Source organism: Dermacentor andersoni, chromosome 1, assembly GCF_023375885.2.
Source record: "Dermacentor andersoni chromosome 1, qqDerAnde1_hic_scaffold, whole genome shotgun sequence".
NCBI classification, from domain to species: Eukaryota; Metazoa; Arthropoda; class Arachnida; order Ixodida; family Ixodidae; genus Dermacentor; species Dermacentor andersoni.
In genome coordinates this window covers 296,794,106-296,812,542 of record NC_092814.1, presented here as the reverse complement: position 1 = coordinate 296,812,542, position 18,437 = coordinate 296,794,106, and the positions used below count along the sequence as shown (strand labels likewise).

Below are 18,437 nucleotides of genomic sequence, written 5' to 3'. Positions count from 1 at the left end.
TATGTCGTTAGTTTTTTTTTTTTCGCCATCACCACTGCGTTAAAATTATTAAGAAATTCAAAACAAAAGAAACCTGGTCTTTTACAAGAAAGAAAGAATGTTCACTGCTTATTTATTCAAAGAACTAAAAGATTCCCCAAGTTCAATCTTTACGCTTTGTAATTTTTCTGCCTGTCTGTAAACTTTCTTTTCTACTGACTTTGCTATAAGGCATGATATAACATGTATTGGACTGCTGCATCTATCATGGATGTGATGCACGTGAGAATTAGGAAATGTCAATGAGTACAGGAGAAAAAAAACAACAACAAATTTGCTTGCCAAAGTCCAAACGATTGTGCTGACTTTTAGTAGATGGCACCCAAATCCATGCCTAAGTGACAGTTGCCTCCAAGTAACAGAAACTATTTCAAAGGCTATGGTTTTGTGGACTGAGTGTGCCAGAAGTGACTGCGGAGACAGAAACACATCATGGCCGCCACATTTTACAAACCACCTATAACACCTCAATCAGGGAGTGCGTGCATAACGGAATTCCTACACATCGTCAATCTAAACACACATTCTTCATCAGGAGAGGGTACCTACACAAACTTAATGCTTGTCATTGTGAAGTTGGAAGCTACTGAAGAAAGTAGAAGACTGACAGATGAAACAAAAGGATGAAGGAAAGTGTAGAAAAATACATAAAGAAGTAACAAACAACCTCCTGCTGTTAAGTCATTCTGAGTCTACCCTCATCTAGACTGTTCCGCCATCCTTCCTAGACAGCCGCTACTGAAACATACAGGTTTGAACTTGTAAGACATCTAAAAAAAAATTCCCACCTGTGCAGTTGACAAGTGCTTTAGTTTTTATTGTTCCAGCTGCTGTCTGGATTCCGGACACCCGCCTTGTACCAAAGTCGTCCACAGTTGTTTCCACTCCCACCACAGGGCACTTCTCAATCACCTGTGGGAAGCAAGCAAGTATGGTGATGATGAAGACTTGAACAAAGTACCCGCAAATACAGCTTGAACCCTAACCTTTGCTCCGGTAGCAGTGGCTGCCCTTGTAAGGGCTGTGCAGAACCCAGCAGGGTCAACAGTACCATCGCCAGGGCTGTACAAAGTTCCATACAGGTCATCAACATTCATTAATGGGTACAACTTCTTCGTGTCTTCTGGACTAAGGACATATGATTCTATACCAAAGGCCTTGCCTATCTGTTGAAAAAAAGAAAGGAGGGAGGGAAGAGTGATAAAGTAGGTTCATGCTTCACTCCAAGCTTGCAAAGCTTTACCACACTATCTTGAAGACAACTTGGGGTTGATTGAAATTGCACTGAGTTTCTTTTGCTTTGTGTTTACTCCCCAAGCTCTGGTGCCTATTTTAGGACCAACCATGCAAGTTGATCTCTCCATACAGGATAACACAAACCTGCAGCACATTTGTCTGCAAAGCACATTGCCAAACAGTTGTCCACATGCAGTCTTTTACATATTTATTTTACTCTACAGGTACTGCCAGCCTTGTCACCAGGCCAGATTGGGCTTTTGGAACAAGCAGAAAAAATAGACAAGGTACCAAACACTAAATATTGTGTTGCTGTAAAACTGCAGAAGAAAAAAAAAAGAAATTCAGTCTTAATTATTGGGCAGGTAGAGGCAATTGAGACATGTGGCCTTTTGTCTTGGGACGCTTATCTATGCAAGCAACTATGATGCTAGTTGGCTGCACTCCTTCCTGCAATGACTCCAAACATCAGTGACAGGAGGGAGTCAGAAAGGCCACCAGATGTCTGCCAATCTCACTCCATGCACTCTTCCCATTTTTAGCAAGAGGGAGTATGAGTTGGCACTGGTAGCTCGATCCTACCTACATCCTACCTACAGTTCCTCTCTCCTTGGCTCTATACCCAGTTGCACAGACTCCTATTGAATTGCTGCTTGCCAAACTCCATTGCTGCTGCTTTCTTTGTTCATCACAAAGCAAATGAGTATAATGATGTGAAATTTTGCTGTACTGATGATGATACCCAATAAGCTGCACGAGCTCGAAATTAGGCTAGTTGGCTTGTGAATACCCTGATGAACAGTGCATATGATAAGGCAAGAATGCGACACAGAACAGGACAAGACAGCTGTTCCATCTTTCTTTCTTTCTTGTACTGTCATCTGTGCTGTTTCGCCATGAGATCTGATAACTCTACTTAGTAGCATTACAGAAATGGCAGAAGAAGAATAAGTGCAGTACTGCATTCATTATGTTTGTATGTGTTAATTCCTTGTTTTGATTCAATAATTCTAGGCACAGCTATTAAGGCATCCTACCAAGCAGCACTGTGTTATTCCTGATAGTAGTTAATTAAGTGAACTGCACATGTAACATTACTAAAATCCTTCCATGCCTTAGGCAGCTTATGAACAGCTAAAACTGGTGTTTACCTTCAAGACAACTCTTGATATTATGAATGCAGTTAAATAAGCAACTATTAACTTTCTTCTTACTGCACCATATCACATCACATCACTTTATTACCTTAAAGACCCCCGTTTAGGGGGTATTACATAAGGGTTGGGCTAACAAATAAAGGTTACAAACAAGTAGTCTTTATGCGGAACAGTGTGCTGTGACTTTCTCTACAAAACTTGATGGACACATAATGGCTGCAATGTCTCGGGGAAGGCCACTCCAGTCCACTGCTGTACGAAGAAAAAATGAGGCAGCGAAGGTGCTAGTGCGAACACGTGAACGTGCAATTTAATACGGATGGCTAGTGCGGTAGGATATGCGCATCGATTGAGGAAGCTGTGAAAAAACTTGTGAAGCAAATAGAGGCTGGCAATGTGGCAACATACAGAAAGATTTAGAAGACCAGTTTCGCATTTCAGGGATGATATACTTATGTCATATGAGTATGAAGACTGAATGAACCTAGTGGCACAATTTTGCACGGATTCTAATTCGTTGATTAAGTATACCTGGTGTGGACTCCAGATGGGTGGTGCACATTCTAGTTTAGATGTGATTAGAGATTTATGCGCGAGAAGTTTTATGCCCTGTGGGGCGTGACACAAATGACACTTTAAAAAACCAAGAGATCTGTTCGCTGATGATATGACCTTGGTGACATGTGCGTGCCAGAAAAGATAGCAGGATAAGGTGACGCCAAAGTACTTATAGTGTTGGACTTGTTCAACAGTGGAGTTAGAGATTACGTAAGAAAAAAGCAAAGGATTAGGCTGGCATTCAAATGAAATGAGTTTGCATTTAGTGGGATTAAGCTTCGTTAGTCAAAGATCGCACCACTCCTGTATACAGTTAAGGTCATTTTGGAGCACACTTTGAACAGAAAGGTTAGTGATTGTGTGACAGATGACGCAATTGTCGGCAAACATACGGATATGAGAAGATACATGGTTGGGTAGGTCGTTAAAATATATTAGGAACAAAACAGGTGCTAGGACGGACCCTTGGGGGTGCCCGATATTACTGAGAGGGAGCTACAACGGTCATTTTTGAAAGAGACAAACTGAGATTTCGTCCTGCTTTTGCTGTATCTGTCATGTTCCAACCACTGTGCATCTAGACATGCGTATGCATCTCACTTCTAAAAATCACATGTGTCTATTTTAAACACAGGCAGCTACCTTCCATATGAATTTAGAGAAGACTGTTCTATTACCAAAAAAAAGGTTGTTTGCATGATGGTGACCACACTTATGAACTTTGGCTAAGAGGCAATCTTAGCTGTCCAGCTCCAAAAAATTTTGCTGTCAATCACTGCCTTAAAACAAGCACAATTTGAGACAACTATAGGTACTACTACCACAGAACACCTATATAAACTTAGAGAAGGGAAACTGTACCTTCCACAGTGCAACAGAAATAAGAGTAGCGGTGGCGTGGTGAACTAAAGTATGCAACTGAGAGATGGCACTAGCAAAATCAAAACTAATAGCATCATCATTACGTAGTGAGCAATATTGCCGCTACGGTAGCGGCTGGTGGGGTTCGTTGCGCTGCTTGCTCGCTGGTTTTGGACGTTTTGCTACTGCTTTCGGAGCGGTGTTCATGTGTACAATACTCTAATATGACTACCGATACCTTTGTTATATCGCCAGGTGACAGAGAGGCCTCAACTGGCAAAAAAACACGTCAGACAAGTAAGCTTACATTGTTTATTGTCAATCGTGAATGAAGCAGTACATGACCACAATTTTCGTACAGGTCAGGTGGAGCTAATGCTGTCAGTTACTGAGTTTACAACATACAGAAACACAGACAGTAATCTATTTAACGGAATTAAAAACTGAAATCGAGCGAAGTTTTCTCAACGTGTTTGGCGTCGCTAAAGCAAGGACAACGATATTGTGCTCGGCTACACTCGTGCTTGTGTTGCGTACAGTGCTATTTGACATGTTTCATACTATACGTATGTTGTCTGCCTTTGACGATTTAAGCTAGATTAAAAAAAGAAACATAAGAAGTGCTTGGCAAACATGTACTGTCAGGAAGGTAAGCTCGAGCTGCAATGTCACATTGTTTTCATAACAGAATGGCGATAGGCACGAAGTGTAGACAAAAAAAGTGTTGTGCTAAATTTTAGAGCACATATTCTGTGTTATTGATATTTCTGCTGCACATTTAGTGTTCAGGTGCAGCAGGAAAGGCTTTGACGCAAGTGGAATACTCATAGGAAGGCGAGGAACATAATGGAAACGACAGTGCTTACAAGGACCTCTGCAAATATTGTGTATAAACAAGGACACTAAATAAACATATAAGTATGGCCAATTATAGCTCACGGATCCTTGTAAAATGCAATTTACGGTTTCATATTAAAAAACATCTCGGTTTGCGTGTTCAAATAATGCAAGAAGGTTACAAGGAGATGAACACGTCAGTTGAGTAACAGAGGTGGGCAAGGGAAGCCTCAGCCTGTAGCCAACGTTTCAACAATCAAACATATTTGTGAGGGCAGTGACGAAGATAAGTTCCCACGCTGAGGCTTCCCTTGCTCATCCATGGTTGATTGGCTGAATGTTTGATTGTCCACTACTGATTGGCTGAATGATTGGCTGAAGCCAGACTTCAAGTATGTTTCAAAAACTTTTTGTGAATACACTGTCCTCAGGTATGTCATCTGCTGTTTGAAGAAAAAGAAAAATTGATTTTTATTGGTTTGTCATGTTTGAAAAGTGTGGAGTAGGCCAGTTGTGTGATGTTGCCTGTTCTAGGCATCTCTTACGGTGCAGGGCTAGCCTAGTCACTGATTTCATGCAAACTGTACATGAGCCTTTTGTAGTTAACAAATGAAAAATGCAATATCCCAATCTAGTTCTAACCCTATCACTTACCATCTTAACAATGTTCACTTAGATTTGTCATGTCCTATAAATATATTGGTGTGCACATAACAAATAATTTAAATTGGACCAATATAGAGTATGTCATTAACAATGCTATTCACCTGCTCGGGTACTTACAGTGCAACTTTTCCAAAGCACTGTCTACTTTAAAACTACACCTTTACAAGATGCTGATACACTCAAAACTTGAATATGCATCTCCAATATGGGATCCCAGTCGCGTTAGTCTTACTACTTCACTTAAAACTAGTACAAAATAACTCTGCTCGTTTCATTCTTTCTAATTATAACCATATTGCGAGTATAACCTTAATGAAACTAACCAGCACTTATTCCCCAAGCTAATTGCCACAGTCACCATGTTTCGCTATTTCATAAAATTTTCCGTCATACCACACTTCACGACGACTTCATACCGCGGCCTCAAGTACATTTCAAACTGCCTCGATCATCGAAGTAATGCAGGGATTGATTCTTGCTACACGAAGTCTTTCTTTCAATCTTTGATCCCCCATACATCTCAGGAATGGAACCACCTTCCCTCAAGTATCGTAGCCATCACCGACAACAAGCTTTTTTTAGCAAAACATTAGCTAACATTGTATAATCAGGAGAATCATTGTATTACCAGAACTCACTGCTCTTGTTCGTTTCTTTTACTCTACTGCTTTGTAACCACTCCCCTCTTTAATGGCATACGGCCCTGAGCGTACTTTAAATAAAAAATAGAATAATAAAGTGATAAGTGACTGCCAGAGTTTCAGTGAACATGAAGCATCATTTCCTCAAAATTGCACTGAGTGGTTTCGAAGGCTTTAAAGTTCTTTGCAGTTTCATGTAACAAATTAACGCTATGATGCAGCATGTGATACTTGGTTGTAATGCCCGTCAATCTGATTAGCAAATAGCAGATGACAGAGTTTGTGCATCACCAAGTGGGAGCTTGCTGCATGACGAGAAAACAAACAAGTTGTGACTCAACTTGTTACTTCTCCGATTGCCATAAAACGCCCTTAAAATCAAGCAAGCTTGTATGTCAAATTTTAGCATTTCCGCTCGGTACGATACAAAACTGTAGACTGCTGCTTTCCTGATAGGGCTCACAGCCCTCTGTCTGATAAACTTGCAAACATTTCATGGTGAGGCACGTAGTTCAAGAGGACTTGTCATTATGGTGACCGTTGAGCTTCTTATGCCTTGGCGTGGGCAGCTTGCAAAGCAATAATCTCTCTTTTGTCCTTCTTCCTGAAAAGAGAAATCATGAAGCCATGACAAACATGCAAGCAAAGGACGGTGAAACAAAAGTTTGTCCAATAAATGAACAAATCACGGTTCTAGTTGAAGTGTTCAGAAACATACCGTGCGAGGATTCTGACTCTGTGGTGACACATTCACTGTTGACTTGTATGTCCAGAGACAATAGAGTCCAAAGGGGTGATCAAATATTAGCAGCAAACTGGAGGCTGGAGGCAAAAGAAGAAACAGCCTCAATTACTATGGTGGAAGTGTGGGTGAGTTTGTGATTCATGTATGACTAAGAACAGCGCACAAAACACTCCACGACAGAAAAGCACACACACACACGCACACAACACTGTTTTGAGTGTACATTTCGTTCAATGGTGTCCTTGTGCGGGCTGTGCTTAGTGAAGCCTCGATTAAATGTTTTGCCAGTTACTAGGCAATAAACACAGTAATTTTATTACGTATCAAATTATATTAGTCCAACTGTATCACCGGAAGTACACTTACACTAATGTGCTCGGAATTTATCGCAGTGTGTCATTCATGCAGACACAGCCAAAACTATTTATTTTCATATTGTACTCTGTGTTAGGAATTTTAGCAATGTGACAAAATAACAAGAGCCTTGTTTGATTTGCCTTTGAAGAGCAATAACTTTATTATGATTTTCCACTGTGAAAAAAAAAAAAGAGTACAGGAATCTGTTTTATCTGTCTCGCACCCACTGAAATTTAAAGTTTAAAATGCGAAGCAGTGTTTTTTTACTCACCGGTGCACACACCCAGAGGCTGCAAGGTTAATCCGTTTTCTTGGGTAGTTTCCAGACAGTGGACTGTGCTCGGTTCCAGCGACGAGTTTTCACGCTAGCTAGCACATTTTGTTTCAAGCAACCCGTCATTACGCGGCCAGACAGGGCAGATCACTGTGGACGGAACCCGTGCATGTAGCCATTACGCCAGTGAAATGCCGCAGCTGATAAAATTCCCCGTCTTTAAACATGTTCGCCTGGTAGCAGCTACCGAATGTCGGACGCATAAACTGGCTGAGATATTATTGTTGTCCAATTAAAACGAACCTGCGTGCTGTTGCTCAAAGGAAACAACCACCCCATTCACAAATTTAACCGCCGTACAATTTGAATCGATAAACGGCCCGGACTGCAATCGATACCAGTGGGCCGCTGCTTATCACGCATCAGTGAGGTCTCAAAACCTTCATTCAAGTAATAAAGCGCAGGCTTTAATAATGTAAGTCTAATAAAAACAATAGTCTCTTTATTCTGCAAAAATTACACGTTAACTATGTTTGACAGTTACTATATGTACATTTATAGATCAAGTATTTAGCCGCGTTGAGCGCCCCTAGCAGAAAAAATACAAATTACAGTATGCGACCAAATTACAGTAAGTACACTTGCGCGCTCATGCTGGAATACGCCGCGTTTGATTTTTCGCCCCCTGTGGCGATCGCTGGAACTTGAGAGTGTATGGGGCATGCTACTACTTCCAAGTCTGTGCTCTTTAAATATAGGAAGCTTTACAAACATACATGCTACTTATTTAACATATGGTTTCCTTTACCAACCCAACACTGCTTATTTTCTTATTAACTGCTCTACTTCTATCCAATGTCTTTCTCTCTGTTTTTCTTTTTAGTGCGAGCAACTAGAACTTTAATTTTCATTGAACACTTGGCATGTCATATCTACTGCACAACAGATAGGCGTATTTAGTGTTTAACAAACTTAGCACAATGGCAGACTAGTCTCCAGATTACAGCAGTGGCACATTAGCACTTTTTCAGGTGAAAGTAGCACTTTGATTGTGGGTCTTGTCTAATGCCACATTTAATGGTCTAACAGCCATACAAGGCCAATAGAGAGTGAAGCCAAGGAAAGTATAAGAGAAAATGTATTATTTCCCTATTTGAACTGTCAAAATATTTAGACATGAAAGTTTATTTTACACCAATCTTTATATTCTTGATAAAGGGCTTGGACTCAAGCAGCCTTGGCGCTTTCAGGTATTGGCTAGTTGCCTGCTCCTGAATGGGTACTACAAAAAAAACTTGTATATCTCAATTTTTTAAAAGTTATTAGCTGCTGAATGTAACTATGGTGTGGAGCCTGACTTCCTCAAATGCACACAAAACCACTAATTATATTATCTTTAAATGCAACCTGTTCAAAATATGTGCCAAGCAAAGCACGACTTTATGGTGCCAGATATCTTGAGCAGGACTCCTCCACGTACACATCACAGAAATCGGAGGTGGCAGTCACATCGTATCACGCACAGCTGATATGCACATCAATCAGCCCAGTGCAGTGGTCACAAGCCATACTGTGTTGCCAAACACCAAGCGTGCACTGACTGAGCCATTCTTTTGTCCTTCATTCTGTGCTTCTTCATGTTCAAAATAGACTAAGTCTTGTCCTCTGTTGATACTTTTGGAATGTGGAATGTCCTTCTTTATTTTCGCTCCCTTATTATCCCACTGCACCAGGATGACACTAGGTTCACCAATCCATGTGTCAGCGGTTTGTGAAGCTGCATAACCACCACTTCCCATTTTCGTAATGTATGGAGGAGTCCCGCTTGGTGAGTTCAGAGCCGCGCCCCACTTGGCATGCATATTGAATTGTTCACAGTAAAGGATTGTGTAATTCGTGATTCGCTGTGCATCTGAGAACTTGAGACCTGCTACCATGATTACGGAGTCGGAAGTTATCTAGCAGAAATAAAGCAAAAAGGAGAGACAAAAGTTTTGTATCAGTACCATATATATATATATATATATATACACACACACTACATGATTCCTGTGGTTGAATGGATGTTCTACATCTACTGCAACAGCCACAGGTGGTGCTGGCCAACATTCCCAGGGATAGGTTATGCATATGTGTACATAAATACCCAAGAGAGTGAACAGGAGGACAGTCATTGCTATAGCTCATGTCATAGATCATGTGGGTGGCTCCCAGATTCGGCTCCCTGCAGTGACAAAGTCGTCTTTTATTCCACTTCTATTTTTCTTAAGTAATAGTGTGAACATTACAACAAGTTTAACCCTGATATGAGTTAATTGAGCAGTCCATTTAGGATTTAGTTCTCTTCAATCTATATTTCATTGGCTTCAATTTATGTTGGCTCCTAATAGTTGTCGCTTCACTAAAATATCGAGCCCCTTGCTCTTCTGTTTAGTGACAGTACCTTCCAGGTCATTTCAAAATACCAGTAGTAATGCTTACTTCCCACTCATTTTTATCATTAAAAAATAACAACCACCAGCATGCTTGCGACATCACAAAGAGCAAATCACTCACCGTCATCAGCCGCTTGTACTCGTCGAGGCGCTCTTTTGAATTAGCAATAAAAAGGCCACCATTGTTAATAAATCCAGGATGAACACCAGTCTCTGCTTCTAAGACATTCATAAGGAGATGTCGGGTGTGATTTAATATCTGAATGTCGGTGTCGTTTGGTCGCAGCCTCCATATAAGCCCTGTCACAAGTAGAAAGTAGTTGAGTGACACAAATACCCATAACTTAGAGGCAACAAATTCTTTTTTGGTTTGTTGGTTTTTTAGCAAGCCAGTGTCAACCAAGTAGCACACAATTTCACAAGCAGTCTAAATTGATATACTGTAAAATCCCAAGAAATACCCCAACCCCGAAAGACAACCAACCCCAAAAGACAACCCACCCGTGACTGAGCTCCCGGCTTAAAGAAACTGAAAGTTACCCACAACACTGAAAGTTAGCCCACCTGCAGTCTGCAACAAGCCAGTACTCTTCTGATATTTACTTGAAACAGACAAAATACATTGTAGCAATGATAGTAGAGGAAAACATGTACTGGCATGCCTCAGCCAGATGTTGCATATATAGCAAGATGTTTTGTGATATATTGGCCACTAAAAATGCCTAGTGATACTTCCAGAGTAAGGCAAATAATCCAACCTATGTTCAGAATAAGGTAAATAAACCAACTAACTTTCCCAATAATGTAAGTAAACCAACCCCCACATTATACTGTATCTCTGTGAACACCCAAGCCGGTTAGTGCACCACCACACACAGCAGAAAATCCGACATGTTCTGAAAATGTGCCCAGGTACAGCATGTTTGAATGATTGCTTTCACTCATCTCTATGTTTTTCCTTATCAATTGACAATCACAAATTGCGAATCAGAGTGATAATGTAGGCAGAGTGCTGCTTGGCCCACTGATGAAGCATGAGAAGAAAAAGAACTAGAATGGAATTGTTACATTATCCTAGCCCTGTTCTCTCCTGCAGCTGTTTGAGATCCTCACAATCCTTTGTGTCAAAGGTACACACAAATTATTCCGTATTCTGAACACCTTCAAATGCTGTGAGTGTGCACACCAGTGAAGAAAGCAGGCAATCAAAAAGGACACAAGGCACGGCAGCAAAGACAACCAAACAAGAGAAGCGTGGTGCCGTGCTCACTATCTGCATGAGTTGGACAAAAAGGACACAACAAAAACTAACACTGCAGCACGATGACTGGCTACAAGACACAGCAGTGCCCTCACTAGCAGAGAATCAGCACAATTTCCAGCATGCTAGGGAAGATGAAAGGGAAGGGAAAGACATAAAGGGTAATGAATCAGTAAATTTTGATTGAAAGAGGATGGTGCTTAAGGCCTATTTGGGGAAAATAAGCACTATAAGGGCAGGCAAGAGTTCATGACTCGCGGTGAATGCCGGTCTCCAGGGTGAAGGATCACAGGTTCTCGACACACTCACGCGCAACGGCGGCAGGCAGCCAGATCCACTCTTCGAAAGAGAGGATCGAGCTGGACATGTCGCCAGGGCACGTCCCCCAAGCTGCGACAGTCCCAGATAAGATGATACACATTTGGAAGCACGTCCCTGCCACGTCAGGGTGATTCCACGAGAGATAAACACAGGTCCTAAAATTCATATTTTAGATTCCAGTGAATATTTCATATCTTATGCCCATATCATTCGGTAGCACAGAAGTTAAGGGGGCTTCTTTGCCAAATGAATATTTTAGGAGGAAAAGAATACCGAAATTCTTCAGTATGGAGGCACCTATTTTATGCACAAGGCATTCTCGCACATTCATGACCAATGTGAAATACAATGTATTACGGCTACAAAGAATGCATTTTTGTGTGTAAAACGTGCATGTAAAGAAAAGTCAGCTAGCATTGTTTGAGGTTTCCGTGCAAAACGAAAGTGTACTAGAATAATTCCTTAATTTGCTACACTTTTCAAAAGTTGTTATATTTCCAAGTTTTTGTCAACTAAACCAATGCATGTAGCCTTCTGAAATTTGGTGGGCTGTGAGACCTTAACCTATTCAACAATTGTGCGGAATATTCTTGCTGTATCCCAAATTACAATTTTTACAATTCGCCTCAAATGTGAAGTTTTGACGAAAATGAATGCTATTTAAAAAATCAGATTAAAAAGAGCCCATCATAAATTTTTCTCAAAATCTCGTAAACAACTGTTCACAGGCACTTGAAAAAGCATATTAAAAAAACATGTTGAATTATTTTGTTTGTAATGACAATATAGGTGGTAGAAATGAGTTTCACCAGAATGCAGCAAGGCGCTAAGAAAAAGGAACATCGGAGTAAAAAGAATGTGCATAAGGCTCCGACTTGCCTAAACTTGACCATGATTACAAAAGAAAGGCAGTTCTGGCCTTATGATTAATACTTATGCATAAAAGTGCATTTAGTACAATACTCATTAGCTTGAATGTGAATAAAGAAACGCCGACATAACCTTTACATGGCTCATGTTATTTAACAGCCAGTGTGCATTGCTTGCAGCATGGATAATTTGTTCATTCTGATTATGTAGGTTTGTATTTCTTTGTGTGCTACAAAATTAATGGCGAACTCCCCGTGCATGTACACAGGTAACAGAATGTACGGCAGGTAAATGTCTCGAAATATGTCGTACTGGTCATGGCTCCGTCAGAAATGTCATTATATAACTTGACATGCGGTGGTGGGGATGGCAATGGTATTGGTTAGGGCAGGGTTAGCTGGCAGATAGTGCCAGCGATTGCTCATTTTACTGCCTCTTTAGAAAAATAAAAAAAGAAACTGTCAGATTATTACTTAATGAAAAGTTCACAGTCCCTTAGGATCACCACCTCTCAGAAAGTTCACAGTTCCTTAGAAAAGCTGGAAAGAAGCCCGACACTTCCTCTCTCAGAAACTTGGGTCTTTTGGGAAACACTACCAGTTCCATGCACTCACGAGGAAATTGCCTTCTATGCAAAGCCTCAAGTACAGCCTTTCTCTCTTCATTCAAGTTTTGGCAGGACACGATGAACTGATCCGCATCGCCAATTTTGTCACAGTCAGTGCAGAGCAGAGAAGCTTGTTGAACCTTGAAGGCACAAGCTGTGGTGTTCGCAGAGCTAGTTCTTACTCTATGAAACAGCATATAGTTTCCGCATGGTGAATTTCTCGAACTACACCTGGATCGTGAGGTGATGTTAAACACGCTCAGAAGTGCGTTATCTTTACATAAGGGACAATTCATCGGCACTCTTATTTTTATTTGCTGCTTCATTGCGTGCAAGTTCAACATGTGATGGTACCCAATAAAACAGATTGAAATAACTATTGCTGAGCTCCTTAACTAACATCAATGACTCTCAGCCAAACTTGCTGGTATACAATGCACGGGACAGTTGTCGGAGCACCGCTGACAAATGCGAAAGGATGATAGCATGCTGAGGAGAACACGTCCTCAGTTTACGAACCGCTGCAGTAATGGCAGCTCTTTCTGCATTTTTCAAAAAGACCAACTCATCCAGAGGGCCAGATCAATCAGTTCTAATGAAGTGAATCCAGTTGCTTGCCTGTTGACTTACTGACCCGTCAGTGTACACTTGTTGATGATCCAGATATGCTGCATTGAAGTGCTCCAGCATGGAGGCAGGGAGAGGGAACAAGGCACTTTGAGCATAGCCGATGTATGCGCTCAGATAGGCTTGATCCTTTTCCAATTACCTGCAGCAGTGCGAGACACTAACACAACGCGATCGAAAGTGGTGGTGTCAGGCTCGCTTAACTGGATGTGCCATGACCGTATGCCTGGAACATGTGGCAAAGATTTCCACTGGTTCTTTTTGAGGCTGCAAAAGTTCTCTACATTATCCGCATCTGCATAGAGCAGTTTTAAGTTTTTTAGTGTTGCAGTCATTTGCGCCACCATTTAAGAGGCTGACTGAATGACTGTAGTGCTGGCTGCTCTAAGATTGTAGAGTGGGGCATGGAGCTTTATTAAGCCACCAACACCATCACAAGCGTTCTTGCGATGTCCTGTGGCCGAAAAAGCCACTACGTTGACGCATGCTCCTTCTGTGACAGCTCGTAAAGCTGATACATGTACTTGTTTTTCAAATGGCTACTTGTGCTGTCAGACACATATGTAACATGTGTGTCAGGCTGAAGTTCTTTCTCCATGCACTCATAGATTTTTTCCAGTGCAAAGCAAACGTGTGCAGCATCATGACATACGTCATCACTGATGACAGCAAAACTTTGAGTAGATCCTCTACTCATGATGACACACGTAAATAGCGAGAGCTGTTTTTTGTGCCAATCATATGACTGTAACTCATTCAGTACAACAGCTGTCCAATTCTCGGCAAAGTCAAAGTGGAAGACACAGGATCTGTCCATTTGGTGTCGTGTATCGCGGATGCTTAAATGCCCCTTATGCATTCATGGGTGATCCACCTGACAAGCCATATGCCAAGCTCCTGCAGAAAGGCAGTAGCCTGTATTGTCTTTTCAACGAGGGTTGCCACTTTTCCCATACAGCATAGTTTACCTCTGCCTCTTCAGGGATTCCCCAAAGTTGTAGTAGCTAAAGCATCCTCTTTGGCACAATAATCACAATCACTCGGGAGACAATCAGTCGTGGGCGAGGTGCAAAGACACAGTTCTTTGAGCTGGTTAATTATGTAGGCACCTTCAATGAGCTCTTCTAGTGCGGAAACACAGTGTGTGGCGTTGGCGCAATACATGCAAAGGCTCACTTTTTAATGTGGAGCAAGAAGAACCCATTTTGGCCGGAGGGAATAAAACTTTGAGAGCCCAATAGATGTATCATATTTGCTTAGTCAAAGAGACGATAGGTCTCTCATACTGAGTGTGTCATGAACCTCTTGGCAGCATACTCTTTGTTCCTGTCAGTCGAAACAGATACTAGATCTTATTGAGCTCTGCCGAGAACAACCATGCTCGTCTTTGGTACAATATTCCACACCGGTCTGCATGTCTGTTGGGTTCAACCATGTTCTCCCATGGGCGTCTGGTGCTGACCATATTCCATGCTTCTCACGCCAGTGTCGGGATTTGTATATCATATAGGCTGACAAATTTGGAATGAGAGCTTGTACTTTGCAGCGCTCCAGTTGGCTTGGCAGCAGAGTCAACAAGCACATTCGCTCTTGGTACGAAAAGCATGTCTCATAGGCTTCTTTAAAGTTGGTGAACCATTGGGTGCATACGCCACATTTGGTATCTCAGGGGTCCAAATAGCGGTTGCACTCTATGGAGCAAGATTTGGACCTCGCAGCGCCACCGATTTGAGTTTGCTTTTTCATCGTGAATGCGACTACTGCTGATGCACGTGAGGCAAAGTTTCAAGTGGGTGTAGGCACTGTTTTCTACCTCCATGTTCGTCTTCTTCCGGTACATATTCATCAGCTGTTTCAGCAGAGGAGGCATCAAAAGAACAGAGCCTTTCTTTTAGTCATCGGAAGCAATTTGGCATATCTGGTCGTCATCCTATGCATGGCGGACAGCTTAAGGCAAGAGCTTCTGCAATGTAGATAAATCAATGTCTCCAAACTTGCGAAAATTTTTTTAGAACAGTATTTTCTTTTTGCACACCTTCAAGTAATCTGCATAAAAAAACTCTATCACCGGGGTAACGGTGAGCCATCACAGCTCTACTCACAGCTCAAATCACTGCAAACACTGTTAGCGTTCATCTATGATGAAGTATGACTGTGGGATGTGCGCAGAACCCTCAGCACAAAAGTTGATTGTCTTCTGTTTTGAGGTCGTTCAAACCTGATACTAGCAGACGTAAAACTGAGAGCGCCTTCCTGCATGAAGTGGAGGCAAAAATTAAGGTGTACTAGATTGACGCCGTAGTTAATCCACATCATGTTCATAACGAGCTCTGCCCTCAGGTTAATCTTTTATAATGTTTAAGATAATGGTACCATCACCTACAGGTGGTGTCTAAAGGATATTACCTAAGACGTATTACCAGCTCCTCAATTGCTTCCGGCAGATGCAATCAGCAAGAGCATGATGTTCGAGATTAGATTGTGTTACACAGAGAGCACCGTCGCTGGAGCATTAATTTGGACACCACCTATACCTGCAACACCATAAACTAAATCATCGCTTTTGAAACGGGGGAGCAGAAGGCAGCTGTTAAGCAGACGGCAGAAAAAACGCATCCGAAACAACCGGAGTGCACATAGCTTCTTCTGATTAAGGCGGCGGCCGTACTGCCACAAACTTTCAACATATTTTACTTCCCTTGCTCCGTCTGCCACCGTGAACCCACTCCCCATTCTGCTACACTCTACCAACTCGTTCAAAAGAGACGTTTTTTACAGCAGCGGCATCTGAAAGTGCGAACAAAATATGGGTGCGAATGATGGCCAAAGAGAGGCATCAATCCATGATTTTATGTCAGAAAGTCAGACATTTCAGAACGGTGTGCTTGAAATCATAATTCTAGTTTACCAAAACTGCCTTTCTATTGCAATCATGGTCAAGTTTAGGCAAGTCAGTGCCTCATGCACATTCGTTTTACCCCATGTTCCTTTTTCTTAGTACCTTGCTGCATTCCGGCAAAGTTCTCATTTCTACCACCAATATTGTCATTACAAACAAACTAATGTAACATGTTTTTTAATATTCTTTTTCAAGTGCCTGTGAGGAGCAGTTTATGAGATATTGAGAAAAATTTACTATGCTCTTCTTTATTTTGATTTTTAAACAGTGTTCATTTTCTTTAAAACTTGACATTTGAGGCTAACTGTAGAGATGGTAACCTGTGATACAGCAAGAATATTCAGCACAAATGTTGAATAGGTTAAAGTCCCACAGCCCACCAAATTTCGAAAGGCTACATGGATTTGTAAATATAGCAACTTTTGAAAAATGTAGCAAATTAAGGAATTTTTCTAAAACACTTCTGTTTTGCACAGAAGCCTCAAACAATGCTAGCTGACTCTTCTTTATGTGTACGTTTTGCACATAATAACGTAGTTTTTTGTAGCCGTAATATACTGTATTTCACATTGTTGTGAATTTGCGAGAATGGCTTGTGCATGAAACAAGTGCCTTCACACTGAAGAATTTCGGTATGTTTTTCCTCCTAAAATATTCATTTGGCAAAGAAGCCACATTCACTTTCATGCTACTGAGTGATATGCACATAAAATATAAAATATCCAATGGAATCTAAAACATTAATTTTTGGACCTTTGTTGACCTCTCATGGAATCAGCCCGCAATGGTGGCAACAATGTGCAGCTATTTTTGTAAGAACAAATATTTTGAAAAATTCTTGCATGAAGAAGTTAATGGGGTGGTACCCTTGCATACCTAAGAAATTTTGATAACTTCGTTTAAAAGTGCGATGAGACCCCTTTAAAGGGCAGCTCACCAAGTTTGGGCATTGCAAACAAGCAAGTGCAGTGTGTAAATCACGCAGTGACTACCAGCTCTACAAAATGTTACACCCATACACAGCACAAGAGACAGACCCGCCGTGGTTCCTCAGTGGCTATGGTGTTGGGCTGCTGAGCACGAGGTCGCGGGATCAAATCCCGGCCGCGGCGGCCGCATTTCGATGGGGGCAAAACGCGAAAACACCCGTGTGCTTGGATTTAGGTGCACGTTAAAGAACCCCAGGTGGTCGAAATTTCTGGAGTCCTCCACTACGGCGCGCCTCATAATCAGAAAGTGGTTTTGGCATGTAAAACCCCATAATTTAGCACAAGAGACAGCAGAAAACTGAAGTGTTCACGCCATTTTTCTTAGTGCAGTCAGTCTCCTCACTAGCGGAGACGTCACAGCTGTCACCTCGACATAGTGGGTTGCGCATGCAGCGCACAAATAGCCGGAAAAATTTGAACAACTCTGAAATTTCCATAAAATGGAGGATGTGCAAGAACCTTCCACCAGAGATGCACCGCACAGATAGAAAAAAGAGGAAAGGAGGATGGGGTTGCAATGCAAATCTCACATGGGCCTTTGGCACCGATACTCAGGGAGAAGGCAGGGACGGAATGTTGCTTGTGAACGTTGGTCAAGGCAATGGGAGAGAGCCTTTGCTATGGTATGGAAACGGTAGGCAACCTCTTTACACCATCATGTTGCAACATTTCATTGGCTTGTATGTCCCCCCACTATTTGTAAACCTTTTTAAAAACATTTTTGTGGTAGAACTCTCCCTGGACGACAGCCTGCAACTTCCAGCATATAACTGAAATTTCCTGTGAAGCCTGGTGAGGGGCTCTTTAACCTTTAACCTAAGAGCACAAAGAAACAAACAAACCTGCTGTATGCCATGTTGTTCCAGCAGTCAAATGGTCCTTCTCAAGCAGTACAACATTACTGCAGCCCATCTTCGTGAGATGATAAAGTGTGCTGCAGCCAATGATACCACCACCTAAATGTGTTCAAAAAGAAAGAAAGGTGTCATTCACATGAGAAAAGAGCAGAATAATAGTGAAAGTGCCTGGATCTTGTATGAACAATGGTTTGCTATGG

The 18,437-nt window shown here is 41.7% G+C and overlaps 1 protein-coding gene and 1 long non-coding RNA gene across 5 annotated transcripts in view; both read right to left on the bottom strand.

Moving 5' to 3' along the window:
• Sardh (Sarcosine dehydrogenase) overlaps nucleotides 1-18,437 on the bottom strand; it is a 199,428-nt gene that overhangs the window by 176,091 nt on the left and 4,900 nt on the right. For all 4 annotated transcript variants that reach the window (XM_072285142.1, XM_072285140.1, XM_072285141.1 and 1 more), the window contains 4 exons: nucleotides 18,223-18,336; nucleotides 9,928-10,106; nucleotides 1,026-1,205; nucleotides 828-951 (listed from right to left, as the gene is read on the bottom strand). In XM_072285142.1, coding sequence (XP_072141243.1) covers nucleotides 828-951; nucleotides 1,026-1,205; nucleotides 9,928-10,106; nucleotides 18,223-18,336 — 597 coding nt within the window. The remainder of the gene's footprint in view (nucleotides 1-827; nucleotides 952-1,025; nucleotides 1,206-9,927; nucleotides 10,107-18,222; nucleotides 18,337-18,437) is intronic.
• Nucleotides 4,150-9,919, bottom strand: LOC129380972 (uncharacterized). Its single transcript, XR_008609203.1, has 2 exons — nucleotides 6,714-9,919; nucleotides 4,150-6,599 (listed from the first exon to the last, which is right to left on the bottom strand). It is a non-coding gene; the product is annotated as an uncharacterized lncRNA (long non-coding RNA).